Source organism: Haliotis asinina, chromosome 7 (genome assembly GCF_037392515.1).
Source record: "Haliotis asinina isolate JCU_RB_2024 chromosome 7, JCU_Hal_asi_v2, whole genome shotgun sequence".
Classification (NCBI taxonomy): domain Eukaryota; kingdom Metazoa; phylum Mollusca; class Gastropoda; order Lepetellida; family Haliotidae; genus Haliotis; species Haliotis asinina.
This window is the reverse complement of record NC_090286.1, coordinates 19,805,885-19,822,456: the sequence shown is the minus strand read 5'-3', so window position 1 is coordinate 19,822,456 and position 16,572 is coordinate 19,805,885. Positions and strand designations below refer to the sequence as shown.

Sequence of the window (16,572 nt, the reverse complement as noted above, 5' to 3'; positions counted from 1 at the left end):
GACATGGGGCTGTAGAGCATCTATATGTTGTCACCATTCTAACCACTCATTCATTTGGCAGCTTCTTACAGCAAGTCACCTCAATCTCAAACCATCGGAAAACAGTCTGTATTGGTTATTATGCATCTCTCAAACAATAAAAATTCTTCCATGAAAGAGATGCAAACAAGCTCCCCAAGAAAAGTAATGGAAAACACCCTCATAAACAGAGCACAAACAGTTTAATTACAAAACGTTTATTAAAAGTAACCATAATGAAAACAATATTACAGCACCGTACTTCAAAAATTATACTAAAACCTTTTTTTGTATACAAACTTTTAAAGATTTGGCATCACAATAGCTATTGGCACATGAGACTTCACTTGGAATCTGCTATCAACTCCACGATACACCTTCAGAGCTAGTACAGTTGCACTAAGGCTGGAAGCAGTACTTCCCCCTTAGGACTGGGCAGTGATAGCTATTGAGCAAAGTTAAATCTTTTACCCGTATGACTAATATGCACACAATGTTTTGATTAATTCTGTGTCCACTTCAACCATGGAATGTTCCCAGTAAAGGACGGATTCATGTGTGACAACCCATTCTTAAACGAGTCAATCTGTCACCTTGGGTCTCTGTACTGCACACAGTACTGCACTCAATTTTCTGTTACGAGTTCACTTCAAGTTTAAATACACATGCCCGTTCTCTGTACAATGAGCTCTTGGCTGACAAGGGTCTCTAAAGTGGACACAATAGAAACCCCAAAGCAGCAACAAATCCATTCCTACAAACTTCCTCCATCCCTACAAAGTGGCCCCGATGATACTGTATAGCTACAAATCTTGAGAGCTACTGGTATAGTCATGCTTAATACTTGGTATAAAATGCCCATGTATATGGAGTAGTTTGCCAGGAATGGATTGACTCCAATGTCTTAGGAAAACTCTCAGATGGCCTTCATACAGCTAACTGATCCGCCTACTCTTGAAAGTTTGAGCACTTTACCAAATAATACATGTGTTTTGCAATCTTGCAGTGAAATGAAACAGAAATAGTAAGTCTTTCATAAACTGATATCCATCTTCTTGTGTCTTCTAATCTCTCAGATTGTCGTCACTGTCTACCACAGCAGCTTGAACACTGTCACTTGAATACAATGCAGAAAAGGATCTACTGATGCATCAAATGAGGATGGATATCTATAATCAACATAGCCTTCCAGGTTTCACACAAGGCTTCGAAAATTTGTCAGAATGAAGTACGAAAAGCAACAGCAACAACGTAGCCCTTGTAAAATGTTACCAAATAAACTGAACCAAATGTTTTTTTTTTGGTGCTCCAAGAACTAGATGTTCAGGAAAGAATTTAGTCCCACTCTTCCTCGTCAGCATCAGCAGCTGAAGCAGATGATCCACCTCCACCACCACTCCAGCTGTTCTCCCACGCATTGCCGGTTTTCCCACCACCGCCTCCACCTCCAGAATTGAACTGTAAAAAAATCCAGTGTGACACACTACTCCTATATTTGTATACACAGTACTAGGTATGACATTCAAATTGTACACAGTACTTCAACTGGGTTCTGCTTCGAACATTTTACATGATGCTTCTGCAACTGATCACTTGTCTCTTTTATTCTGATTATAACAAATCATTATAATAAATTATACAGTAAAATCTGAAATGTTACCTTTCCCCTTCTGATATCCTTTCCACCATACTGGCCTGACAAGCCATGGACAGCACTGTCGATCACACCATCACTTGTCAGCGAGTAGTCTGACAACCACTCAGGCACTATCTGGTGAGCCTGGGGAGAAAAACGTATGAACCTCAGCAAGAATATCTAGAACACACACATACAAATTTCACAAGCTTCACCAGTCAGGTATTATATGTACAAGAGCCTTCAACAACTTACTTCTGTTAGAATTCGAACCAAACTCTTCACTAAGGCACTGTCTGAGTCATGGGAGTAGAAACTTGTTGCTTTCCCCAAGTTGCCACAGCGACCTGTCCTACCAATACGATGTACATATTCATCAATCGATGAGGGCAGGTCATAGTTGACGACGTGCTTCACTTCTGGAATATCCAACCCTCTAGCAGCCACAGATGTGGCTATCAGAATAGGTGCGGTTCCTCTCTTGAAATCCCTCAAGGCTTCCTCCCTCTCTCTCTGCAGACGATCACTACAGACGAGAAATTGTATGGAAAATTTGAAACCAGGAATGAGTCAGTGTGGTGTGTGCATACAAACTATTTGTTGTAAGTGGGGTGAAATGGCATTTCCACTCATTAACAACACTCCTGAACAATTAACAGCAATTCCTGCAGCAAAATTAGCTGTATTCTACTACAAATATTGCCCCCCTCCCCCAAACTCAAGTTGCTAATCTGGAACCTGCACAAAACATTTCCAGCTAAGGACTCCATGTCAATTGACATGATTATGAGAACTATAATACGCATTGTAACTTTCCTGTTAATTTCAACTCTAATATCTATATATTATAGTTTACAGGGGACAGCACATCCCTACTCCAAGTGCTACACGCTGTAGTGAAGCTCTATATGTCAAGTTTAATGCGGTGAACTATCGTTCTGTCGATTCAAAGTCTGCCACTTCAGATGATGTGCTGCAGAGGGGACAAGCTGGTGCACTACCAGAGATACACAGGATCAACAGGACAATGCCACTTACCCATGGATACTTGTGGTTGGGAAGCCAGACTGACTCAGATAACTAGCTAAGAAATCTGCATTCCTCTTCTGTTCCACGAACACAAGGGTCTTGTCTGAACCTGAAAGTGCCAATGACACATGGTTGAAGAGCATGTCAACTAATACAACTACAGAGAGAGTTGAGATTAGTCAAGAGTACTGAAGCAAACATTTAATCCAAACACTAAAGTGTACAAATGGCAAATCCATAACCTTAGTAGAGAAAGGACAATTACAGAGAGAAATTTTAGGTAACAATGAGTAAATGCGTTTAGTTTTCTCAGCATTCTGGATGGTCACAAGTTGTTAGCGTGAGTTAAAAAACACTTCAAACACTTCACTTCATGGTTAACAGTGCCAACTTCAATAAAATGTAAGTGAAGCTCACCAGATTCTGTGAGGATGGAACAAAGTTTCTCCCTTTTCTGTAGTCTGTCAACCTCAAAGAAGTTTTGTTCCACATCTGTGTTAGCCCCACCCACACGTCCCACTGTCAGGAACAGGTAATCATTCAGGAAATCAGCCGCTAGTTTCTGAATCTCTGTGGGAAATGTAGCACTGAACATTAGTGTCTGTCTCTGGGTCTTAGGGGGCATTCCCAGCTGCTCAACTAACTTGCGTATACACGGCTCAAAGCCCATGTCCAGCATTCGGTCTGCCTCGTCCAGAATGAGGAACTTCACCTTACCGAGGCCAATCTGGAAACATATCAATCCTCATCAATAGTTAAACAAACCAAGAGCTGTCAGCACTAGGCCAGACAAATAGCAGGGCAGGTTAAAATACTGTTAGTGTGTGACTGCTTCTATAGCAAAAAACTTAAGTTCCAGATTTCACACTGAAAATAAGCATTTCAAAATTTAGCATTTCATCTTTAAATTAGTATTTTAGGTATGATAAAGGGGATGATAAAGTGTAAATGACAATGGACTGTTTCTCACCTTGCCCTTCTCGATAAAATCCAGGAGTCTCCCTGGAGTCCCCACAACAACGTGTGCTCCCCTCTCTACCTCTCTCAGCTGATGCCCCACAGACGTTCCCCCATACACTACTACGGGGCGAACCTCTGTTCCCCAGGAGAACTTTCGGGCATCAGAGTGGATCTGCACCACCAGCTCCCTAGTGGGGGCCACAATGATGGCTTGAGGCTCTTGTACCTCAGAGAATTGACTGGTGGTCAATCCCTCCTTCACCATACAGGTTAATGTTGGCAACAAGAACGCAGCCTGGAAATAATGAAACACTACTACTTAATTCTAATAAACATCACACATGCCTTAGACACAAATGCAACAACCTCAATGGGAACTTTGCCTTCACTTCAAGGCCTTCATGTCAAGACATAATCCTTTCCCAGTGGATTGACATCCTGAGGAAGGTAGATTGAAACTTTCCTTCTGACCAATGCATGCATAAACACTTTGAAAAAGCATAATCACACACTTCCTAGTGATACTTTTCAATACTATGACCCCGAGTTCTGAGAGCTTTACAGATCCACATGGAATAAGACAATCTCAGAATATTTTTTAATGTCAATTACTATATTCACTAAATAAATTAACAAGTTGACTGCCCCTCATGAGTATACTCGTACTCGAAACTAGTCATTTCTAGTTGGGTTTGCCAATACAGGATATCTTGTAGCTAGAGCAGTGGTATTTTAAAACAATTTTCATATGTTGGCAAAACAGACGCAAGGCATTCTTTGCTACTGCCAGGTGATGACTGCTTCTCTTGCCTGTTCTGTCAGCATGTGAAACTTGTGGCAAATGATACTAAGAGAATACTCGTGGCAGTCAACATGTTCCACTTTGTGAATTATCTGCTCTCAACTTGTGACCTCGAACCTTTCATTACATGTCAATTTCTATGGAATCTAAGACAATACTTCTGGCTTCTGGACAAATCCCAAGAATTAGAAATGGTGTAGCTTCAAGAGCCATTCACACATCAAAGGTTTGATCCATCTTAAGCAAAATGTCTGCCATTTGAAAAATGGTAAATCTGACAACACCAGTCCTTGGACATAAGGATAACCTTTGAAGCTGACCACATGCTTATCACAAATAATCAAATGGCAGCATTATGGGCAAGAAAGTATAAAATGAACCTTACCGTTTTGCCTGATCCTGTCTGGGCACAGGCCATCAGGTCACGGCCAGCTGCAATAATGGGGATAGAATACTTCTGAACAGGTGTTGGTTTCTCATACTTTGCCTTTCGAACATTCTTCAAAAATGTAGGATATAGACCAGCTTCATCAAAACTGGTGATGAAACCAACAGGGTCTCTCCCACTCACTTCCACAGTGATATTGTCATACTTGTCAAAGTTAATGCCCTTCTCTATGGACTGGAAGATCTCATCTTCATTCTCTGTCAATGCAGGAGGAATGTAGGGTGGTGGACGATCATCTGTAGAAAATGTGAAGGTTTGAAAATGTCCTGGAACCACTGTCGCAACTTACTGAAAACATGCTGATGACAAGTTACCCTGGTTGTAACAAACACAACACCAGACCATATCTCAAAATGGATAAGTTTGGATTACAATGTACTACACACAACTACTGAAGTTTCCTTGCCAGTGTGAGGCAATAAAGATATCACAGAAGAGTAAATCACTTCAGATATTTGCTGAAGTTGAAATGTATAAATCTTTTCCATTACATCTTAATATTAAATAAAAAAAGTCAACTTTGGTTGGGTCACAGGTCCAAAATATAGATAAACACCATGACAGATGGGTCATTCTCAAAATTTACCCAACTTTTGGTCAGTAGTACATTGCTCTAATTTCCAGGCCATTTATATATACTTCCCAAAGATTTATAATGAAATATCAGCATTAAACAAGAGTCATCAGAAGATGACATATCCAACCGGCCCCCACATGTTTGAAAGGACAATTAATCTGAGAGTTACTCATTGTTTTTTTCAGACTAAGTTTGAATTGTTTCCATGGAATTCATGAAAATTATAAATGCTATATATCTGTAACCAGCAAAGTCACAATTTCAAGATGTCTCATATATCTACCAAGATCTGTTGAAAGATATGAAATGGTTTTCCAGTTGTGCTCTGGGAACGAAGCCGAAGCCTATATTTTTCCGAAACGTTTCAATGGAAACCAAGAACATAATACATCACATAAAACCTTTAAAAACCAAAAGGCACCACTTTGGGGTCTGCCACACATATCTGTCAAGTTTTACTAACAGATATTAAGTAGTTTTTGAGTTCTGCTCTGGAAATAAAACACACCTCACACTTTTCAGACTAGGTCCAAAACGTTTCCATGGAAACAGAGAAAATAATAAATCACAAGATCCTGTACATAGCAAAAGGCACCACTATAGGCTTTGACTGATATATCTACCTAGTTCTGCAGAAAAATATTGAACGGTTTTGGAAACAAAACACACCTCTCATTCTTCAGACATGTCTGAAACATTTCCAAGGAAACCAAGAAAATAATAAATCACAAGTCTGTAAATACCAAAAGGCACCACTTTTGGTTCTGATTGATATATCTACCATGTTTTGCAGAAAAATATTCAACGGTTTTTGAGTTCTGCTCTTGAAACGAAGCCCACCCCACCCCACCATAAGACTAACACCAAAATGGTCCATGGAAAAACAAAAAAAATATAAATGCCAAAAATCTGAAAACAGCAAAAGGGACAACTATAGGCTGAGATTACTATATCTATCAAGTTTGGTCTAAAAATATCAAAAGGTTTCTGAGTTATGCTCTGAAAACAAAATGAATACGGACTGACGGGGGATGGACAGACAGACAAGGACTATAAAAACATTCCTGCATGAAATTTGACAAAGAAAAATAATCTAAAATCACATAATTACATAGAAAACAATGAATGTCCAAAATGTCAGTCAGTGGTGTAATGTATACAAACCTGTGACAGTAATAATTATCTCCCTTGAGTAAAATATGAAGTACTAACTTGTCCTTGCTTATGACTTCCTCCTCATGGCAGAAGTTTTGTGGAGGTCAGTCGTGTAACGCCGACTACTTATTCATATGTAACATTGTTTATTAACAATAAATCAAAGTTAATGAAATAGCAACATTTCTATTGCCTGGTCGGGGTTAGGGAGCATTAATTGTTATATAGTTCACAAAAGTGTGAATAGGTCAATTATGTAACTGTCAGTGGTATAACATGGGAAAATTGTTACACTACTGACAAAATGTTCATTTCGGTCACTTGTTCACAGAATAACAAATTCTGTTAAAGAAAAATACTGTGCAAGTATTATGTTGCAAAATCCTGCAAGTGAGTTAGTGAGTAAGTGAGTTTAGTTTAGTTTTGCACTCAGCAATATTCCAGTTATATGATGGCTGTCTGTAAATAATAGAGTCTGGACCAGACATTCCAGTGATCATGAGCATGAACATTGATTTGCACATTTGGGAACCAATGACATGTGACAACCAAGTGAGTGAGCCTGACCACCCGATCCCGTTAGTTGCCTCTTACGACAAACAAATTTGTAACATGACTGACATTTTCACATCTTGGATTATAAATTTTGCAAATGATGATGTGAAATATTACATTTTGCTGCTTGGCTCACCAGGTAAGTCTACATAGTAGTCTGGACTAGACAGAATAACTTGTTTTTCACACTGCATGGTTCAGAGGTAAAATCAGTGGTGTAAGAAAAGATGTCACTGGTGTAACGATACTACCACAATATGTTCATATTACTAATATCAATATTACTTTTGTGAAAACGTTTAAAATCTGAGCATTCAGAATTTGCTATTGGGCTGTTCAAATTAGTTACTTATCAAAACTCATTTAATTTGAATTTATCTTTAAAGTTAATTAAAAAAAATCAGTGGTGTGACAATATCACCAAAACGTGTCATGAAAAGTCGATGGTGTAACACAACATGTCATTGGTGTCAAATTTTTGGAATTTGTACAGTTTATGCTTGCCTGTTGATATTTTTTGTTTTTCAATACCACATTTTGGAAAACTGTTCTCCAATCATGATTAACATCATGTGTTAGCTAATTTTCGAGTGTTATTGAGTATTTGAAGCAAGGGAATACATTCGGAACAGACAGTGTCAATGTCAGAAACTACATTTTATTTGATTAAATTCAATCCCAAATTTATTTATTAAAACCGTTGACAGAAACAATTGAAACACCCTGAGAGAATGGCATTACCTCATTCCATATGTGTACAACTTCTGCTTACCAGATTCGTGAGAATCCATTTTCTGCGCCTACCAGTGATAGCACCTATTTCACATCATTCTTAGCAATCACGAACAGATTACAGTCTCATAGTTCATGGACTCCGAGACCAGAAGTCATTGAAGTCATTTTTAACAAATAAATGGCTAACAACTTGTCAAACTGTCTCCTATGTAAAATGTATCCAGACTGTGTTCATTGTTATGCTAAATAGGTTTACAGAAAACATGCACTATATGCTAGCCAGATAGCAATGTACACTAATGTTACAATAACTGCTTAATATGTAATATATTCTGATGGAATGGAAGTTCTTTGATGTGATATTATCGGGTTGTTTTTACCTGAATCACCAGTACACATTGGACCTAAACATCTGTGGTTGCTATTCCCGGCTTAGTTGAATAACTGCCAAGATGTCTTGGATAACAGGTAGAATAACAGGAACTACAATTCAGTTATCATGTCTAGTGATTTTTGATTGCAAGTTTCCCGTACATATATATGTTTCCATTTTAAAGTTTGTTTATTTTCACCTTCAACAATACTATATATTTTTGACTGGGCACAATTAACTAGCAGTTTTGTTATGACCTTGGAAAATACGGATGTCTAATAACGCGGGGTGTCACGGTCATCCATGAAAGACAAGACCCGCGTTACGGAGAGCGATGACTGTACTTTAGTAACATAAAAGCAGCAAATGGTTCGAAGCTGGTTTTCAGTTGTCTACATTTCAGACGTTATTGCACATACAATAGTTCACCTTTGCCAGAGCTGTCTGCATTAGGACATTCTCTTGACATATGACCTTCCTCACCACACTTGAAACAGGCACGGCTTCCACCTCTCCCTGAATAAGGACCACAAGCACACGAAAACCACTTCAGGAACCACTGCATGTGAAATCATCAACATGAAAGGGAGAAGCTAGTATAGATGAAGAGGAAGAAGCAAGCAAAAGGATATGTATGTATCTAAAGTGATCACAATGCAACAGGCAGCATCTAAATGAAACTCTTACAATTTGTGAACATGACATATGAAATACAAAGGACAACATACGAGGATGAGTCAGTGTGACAGCGGACTACAGAAACATGAAGCTGATGCAGCTGACAAGGCAGAGACCAGACAACAGCCAATACTGATGTTACAATGTGTTACCTCCAGAGCTGTCAGCATTAGGACATTCTCGCGAAAAATGCCCCTCTTCCCCACACTTAAAACAGCCGCTGCCGCCACCGCCATTACCTGATAATGCAAGGTGTACATGGGGCAGAAGCATGAGAAGCAATGACTACATGAAAGAAAAGAAAACTAACTGGGTGATGGAATGTTTAAGCCAGTAAGCTGTAACTTAGTGTAAGCCAGTAAGCTGTAAGGTACGTGATGGGAAAGCCACAAAGTGATGCAAGCCATGACTAGAACTACTGTGATGAATACAGCAAGGTAATGTGAATACAGCAAGGTAATGTGAATACAGCAAGGTAATGTGAATACAGCAAGGTAATGTGAATACAGCAAGGTAATGTGAATACAGCAAGGTAATGAACCCATACACAACAGGTGAATCAAAGCAGACCATGGATTAAATATAAAACAGTAGGAGAAAGTAATGCAGGTATTCCATGTCATGTCGTGGAACCATATGATCCTTAAACTGACATCTGCATGCATTACTCTCCCCTAGACTCATGTTGAAGTCTTCACTGCTATGGTAGATGTTCGGCTTATATCTCACCATTTCCAATACAAATAATGCTATGAAGAAAGTTTGCAATAATATGACAGCAAGATTAGATGAAAATACTCACTGCCACCACGGCCACCACGACCACCACGGCCACCACGACCACCAAAACCTCCGCCCCTGAAAACGTGACAATATAGTTAATATTACAGACACATCAAATGTAATGTAATGTATTTGATGGAAGTTTGGGATGGTGTATCAATAACTATAGATCAGATTCTGCCAATGCACAAGTGATCATTATTCAAAATATTTTTCAACCACCAACCTTGGAGCGTCTTCATTATCACTTGATCCAAAACCTAAAACAAGTAAAATAGTTTATATATGAACCATGTTTTTCCATGTTAATTATGTTGCATATTGCAACAACAGCTACTGAACTGCATAAAAAATAAATAACAAGTTATGGGGGAAGTGAAATATCTTTCAACAAAACATTGATCTATAAATCAGAAAGTTATCCAACATTTCTGGCACACAGGCTAGAAGTTCATCCCACTTAGTGTTCTAATTATGTACTCAAAAAATTTGTTTGGTTGAACACAATGTTTGTTGAGTGACAAATGTCGGAATTTACCTCCCTTGCTTCCGAATCCTCCATCTCTTGATCCTCCTCTACTTCCAAATCCTCCTCTGCTTGGTTTGGAATCTCCCCAACTGTTGTCATCAGTACTCTGTCCATTTACCTGTGACCTGCTTCCAAAGCCACCTCTACCACCACCTCGACCACCACGACTAGGTTTTGAGTCCATGCTCCCTGAATCACCCCATCCTCCATCATTATCTGATGTGCCCCTAGAACCTCCAAAACCCCCTCGGGAACCACCACGGCTCCCGAAACCCCCTCTAGAACCAAACCCATTCTGACTGTCTCCATTCCTTGACATGAATCCACCAGGTCTACTCGAGCTGTCACCAGAATTGTTATCAGTTTCTTTAGCTAAGCCTCCTCGGCCACGGAATCCAAACACTTTCTTTGTTGCATCTGTTCCATTCGACACTCCAAAACCGCCTCTTCCAAAGCCCCTCCTGCATCAAAGGACACTCAAGTTGACCACAGTGGCAAGTAGAAGTGGATTTTCGTACCCATTCAGATGTTTCCAACCTTTTCTTTTCAAGCATCATTTTATTTTAGACACTAACAGGTGTTTTTCACATTCATTGCAGCCAGGAGGAAAAGAATTTGAAATACAAAAACAAAGCTGCACTTAAATAGTTTTTCGTTAGTATCCTCCTTTGAAGTACTTGTTAAAATTAAGTAGATCAGAATCTATGCGTCCAAAACACACACAAAATATTTCTTGCATGTTTTTATTACTTTTGTTGTGTAAAAAATGCAGGTTTCTGCATTAATGCGAACACTGCATTAGAAGTCCAATAAATTCTCTACAGATAGTTAACTAGAAGTTACTGTAATAACGTACTTTTGGTGACTGAACAACAAACTTACTTGCCTGTTACTCTGTATCCCTAAGATTTACACAATTCCTAATAGCTTGTCAAAATAACCCACATCGGCCTTAGTGTTCAGTGGAATACGTACTAGGATATCAAGAAAAGCATGTTGGGCAATTGGGCAAAAGTTAGAAAAAAGATGGCTAGCTGCTAAAAATGACTGATTAGACTATAGATGGCAATTCAGTTGCTCAGGCAGGTATAATTGCAAACTGTACGCAGACAGGCAGGAAATGCATTTTACTTACCCAGCTCCAAAGCTTTGGGAGGGCGCCTGAAAAGTACAGGCAATAGTTCAGTCAAAGTCATGTTAGAACAAACAGCAGTCCATGGTTATGGAACGGTGAGTGAGTGCACTCAGCAATATTCCAGCTATATGGCGTCTTCTGTAAATCATAGAGTCTGGACCAGACAATCCAGTGATCAACAACATGAGCCTAGATCTGTGCAACTGGGAACGGATGACATGTGTCTACCAAGTCAGTAAGCCTGACCACCTGATCCCATTAGTCGCCGCTTACGGCAAGCATAGTTGGATTTTATGGTAAGCATGGGTTGCTGAAGGCCTATTCTATCTCGGAACCTTCACGGGTCGGATATGGAACAGCAACCATAAGCCAAGGAAATGGGCCAGTGCAGGAAATAAGGCCCAATCGATTGTCTGTGATGGGGCAGTTTTCAGACGGACGGTCTGTATTTAAAGCTAGCCATCCCTATGGTCTGGAATTTTTAGATTTTCCATATATCTGAGCAAAGCCAATAAATCTGGCCTTCCGGTCTGGTTATATCCTTTTTGGGCTCGTAGCATTTATAAGTTAACAGCTTTAATGTCTGGCTCGGTTTTTGGCTTAGTTCATACACTGGCAATACATGGGTTTACACAAACTACAACACTGACAACAAATGAAAAGTGACCATTAAACATTCACATGTACTGAGTGTTTCCTACAAAAATTGTGCTGACACCATACTAGCAAAAGTGCTGCCACTCTCCACATCTGGGGGATTTTGTATGGGTTTCTGATGAACATACTTTTAGCACAGTACTGTGAGGGAGTATCACGATCATCATATTTATATTTAGCCTGTCACGTAAGATAAGTTGCTATAAAAACAAAAAAGCCCCATGTTATTTAACCATTAAGTGCAATTGTTTACACAACTAATTGTTTGTTGGCAACATATTGAACATGTCTGCAAAATGGTTGTTATGGTGAGTACTGTTCGAGACAGATACAAATTTTACATGAATTTATATGTTTGCACAAACCTTCTCACATCTTGACATCTGCTATCCTAGATGTCAATAAAAACGTCAAGTGACGTAAGGTGATGTCAGTAAAAATAAAAAAAATATTTAAATCCATGGAACAAGGTGAAGTCACATTTTGAGCCATGCATGGGGGATGATTTCAAAATGGTTTCAGCAAACAAATGTTTCATATAGGGGTGGAATATTAGGCATCTTCAATTTGCTGGATCAATGAATAAAATAACCAGTGAGTATACAAAATGAAGGCGTGCATTTAAAATACCAGTTTCAATGTACTTTCTTTACATCCACAATTAAGGGTTAAAGGAGTGGTCAGTACTGTACTTAAAATGCTTAAGTTCAAAACATCAATGACAACCACCCTGCTTCCCTGGGTCTGTTGCGCCTGCGCTAATACTCCGACGCTGACCCAGGCAACCACTGCCGAATGGTGGCCTTCTCTGCAGGGAGACGTGCCATACACTTACTATAGGAAAATCTGAGAATGGGTGGTTAGAATTTTTTCATAGCACTTTCATTGACACTAGCAAAGTATATATTACCAAAACAAGGGTCATCGGTACTTTCACTTTCAGTGTTGGAAAATGTTATTTAAGCAGTTTCAAGCCATGGAAATTGTCGTTACATGGGCAATACGTAAACAATGAGACACACCCTATTTTCATCATGGGCTTTGACATTTTGTGTAAGCATGCTATTACCATGAAACTGTACACAACTCTGACAGATAGACAAGATATCTTTGATGCTGTATATAACTCATGTCTATGTTTATATTAACCAGCCACGGGAGTTATAATAGATTACTTCACTGGCATGTTTGTGCCATGCAATCCAACCTTGTCAGTATTAATTGGAAATGGACAAATTATGAAAATATAATAACTGTTTTTCACTAAACATGTCTTTACCAAACATGATTCTTTTAGACAAAGTAAACTAACCTTTAATGAATGGGCTCTTTCAAAACAAGCTAAAACAAACCCAAATATGAACATTTGATGACGCGTCTATTTTCCTATTCTATACAAAACTATAACTAATAACTATGTGTTTCCAACACACATAACAGGAGAAAATACATGTCATCTAATTTCCTAAAATGAAGATGCCAACTATGTTCTATCTGTGGGGGATCTATCAGGGATCAGATCCATGTTTTATGTGTACGATTTAAGGCAATATTCAAGGTTACACAAAATACCAAAGCATGTGTTGGTGATGAAAATAGGGTGTGTCACTGTTTACATATTTCCTATGTAATCAAAACTGCTTAAATAAAGTTTTCCAACAATGAAAGTACCGTTGACCCTTGTTCTGGTAAGGCATACTTTGCCATTGGGTCAGTAACCATAAATGCTATGAAAAAATTCTAACCTCCCGTTCTCAGATTTTTCTATAGTAAACGTATCTCCCCGCGGCGCAGGGACGGTTACCATTCGGCAGTGGTTGCCTAGGTCAGTGTCGGGAGTATTAGCGCCGGCGTAACAGACCCAGGGAACCAGATACAAACTGTCATCAATATGACAGTACCCAGTCGTCAAATCAGAAACTACTTGCCAGTTTTAGAGGATTAGCAGATTACAATGATATGTTTATGACGCGTACAATTTTGGTCAAGAGAATGTATTTCGTTTCATAAGACAGACTAGAATGTCATCTTTCACGGGGCGAAACACGTGTTGGTAGCCTTCTGAGTGGATCCATTTTCAAGATTTAGGATAACAAAAACTTCCATAAATGTAAGGAATTACACCCACACCTCATACAATATACACTAAAAGCGACATACATAGTGGTGATCAGTCGGAAATTTAACAAGTACATTTTGAGCGACAAAGACAGTCCATGCAAATGTCCCCTGGTCCGACATTTTGATTTAACCCCAACAGAAACGTAACTTTGTCGAGTTGACAGAATGCGAAGCTGTGAAAAACAGATGTCATGAAGATATGCTGTAATACTCACGATCGTATTTCCACCGTCCCAGTCATCAGCCATTGTGTTCTATCTAAAAACTGACGATGTGCTCGTTCTTCTATGTCAGCTGACAACCACCCAATAATGCCAGACCCAGCTATGACGTAGGGGTTATTTCCCGCCGCAGTCAGACCTCCTTGCAGCCTTCTGAGGTGGTTAAATAAATGGAAGAACCCTGCGCGTAAGTTTATAAACACATGGACCGACGATGAGAAATCGTTTCTGATTGGACAGGGCAGTTTTTCGTAAATTCCTTTAACGGAACGAAAAAATGTCTTCGCTCATCGGTTTTGAGTAATAGATGTTAAACAAATGTCAAACGGTCATTGATCACATAAAATATTCAGTACTTCACCTGAGTTTCTTTTCACCGAAACGCCGTGTTATAAAATCATAGAGGTTGATATCTAAAAGATCTTTGCCCCAGTACACATTGGCCGTTTTCAGTTGTAGGTAGCTATTAATTAAATGACATAATGTTATTAAAGGAGAGTGATTATATGCATGTGCAAAAACACAGGAGATGAATTTTACTTCGTGTCATATTCTCCGTATCTAAGAATTGTAAGAAATTGTATCCTACCAAACTATTATAGCAATTACCCATCACTAGATACATGTATATCACTAATGTCTTGTATGTATGAAGCACGTACTATACTGTTGAGAATTAGCAAGTATGTGAAAACCGGTCTGGATATGTTCCCATAAACAAACCCGTACATTTGGGGTTTTTTTTCTCAGCGAGACTAAACGTTATCTTTATGAGAAAAAATATCGTTCATTCAGGAATGAGCTCATTTTGGCTGAGAATACTGTACTGCTGTGGATCACTAACCCAACATAAAACACGTGCACGTGATGAAAGTGATTATTGTACAAACAGCTATATTGTCTCGTGAGGTAATGAAAGCTCGGGATGTTCAGCGTGATCGCTTCCTGTGTACCCCCGGGGTTTGTGTAACTGGCGTAAAGTGGATTACGTCATTGATTGACCCAATCTGACACGTGCATCACTGAATACTGTATTCTCTCTATCTCTATCAAACTGAATCTATATCTATCAATGGAAGCTGAACGCTGACATTGTCTTACAAATGCAGTGGTTTTGGAGCATTGCATGCAGCTCTTAATAACTCTTTAGTTGTGTATCCACCTGCATGATGACGTGGTAGTAATGCCTCAAATTATTTAAACATTCAACACATAGGTGAGAAGAGGCAATTTGAAACATGTACGCGTGGAAACCGGAGATAAGTTTTACGGAGGAGCATGTACAATATGAATGCAGCCCCTTACCCCCATTTCTGTATTTGGACATGTAGCTTTCTGAGAAAGAGGTGCACACTATTGAGAAAAGAGGAGGAGTGGAGTGCACATATTCACTCGAGTTCCGGTAGTACCCCCCCACTCCCCCACCCCCCAAAAAAAGAACCAAAAAAAAAAAGGAAAGGAAATTGAATTTTTTTATACTTTATTACTTGTGCATCTCGTACTACATGATAATAAGCAACACTTGATAACAGGTGATGGACAATTTAACACATGTAAATGAAGCTCATGTCAGCACACATTTCACTACTAAGTCACACAATGGCAAGTATTTCACTTAATTCTAAAAAGTCTGATATACTTGCCCACTATAGCAAGGAAGTCTCAGATGGAAATGTCACTGTTGACCCATCCATGGCGCCGGTTCTTAGTCCCACAATGACACTAAATGCAATTCTTTACTATTCTTTACTATTTTATACACTCCCAACGAGAAGCCACTGAGAAGCCAAGTAACTCATTAGCTACTCACCAGTTACTGTGTTGTAATGTCTTCATTAACTGGTACATGTTGATACAGGAATAGGTTCCCGAAAACATTACCCGTAGTAAATCATGCAAATATGTTACATACACCAATTTCCCCCATTTATTAATTTTTCTTCCCATACATTTTTCCGTTTCCCAATTTCTCATTTTCTGTTTTTCCTACCTTCACCTCTCCACTATATTGACTGTGTTGATTTTTGTTGGGGCTGGCCTTAAGTATTCTATATTCTAAATAATTGTCATAGCGACTGACCAAGGACAGACAGCGTACAGATATTTCCAAAGATAAAGCAACTATATAACCAAGAAATGTGAGACAATTTAATTATGAAC

At 39.1% G+C, this 16,572-nt stretch overlaps 1 protein-coding gene across 2 annotated transcripts; it reads right to left on the bottom strand.

Moving 5' to 3' along the window:
* Positions 1-220: 220 nt before the first annotated feature.
* Positions 221-14,584, bottom strand: LOC137290363 (ATP-dependent RNA helicase DDX4-like). Of its 2 annotated transcripts, XM_067821247.1 has the most exons (14): positions 14,407-14,584; positions 11,414-11,439; positions 10,288-10,739; positions 9,976-10,009; positions 9,769-9,824; positions 9,119-9,205; positions 8,718-8,804; positions 4,831-5,129; positions 3,654-3,938; positions 3,101-3,410; positions 2,693-2,792; positions 1,910-2,180; positions 1,679-1,798; positions 221-1,476 (listed from the first exon to the last, which is right to left on the bottom strand). In XM_067821247.1, exons 1-14 carry the CDS (start codon positions 14,437-14,439, stop codon positions 1,354-1,356), a joined length of 2,283 nt encoding a protein of 760 aa, XP_067677348.1. In that variant the 5' UTR covers positions 14,440-14,584; the 3' UTR covers positions 221-1,353. The 2 variants fall into 2 exon arrangements, with proteins under 2 accessions (XP_067677348.1, XP_067677349.1); XM_067821248.1 differs by lacking the exons at positions 8,718-8,804; positions 9,119-9,205 and having other exon boundaries at positions 14,407-14,553.
* Positions 14,585-16,572: the final 1,988 nt, after the last annotated feature.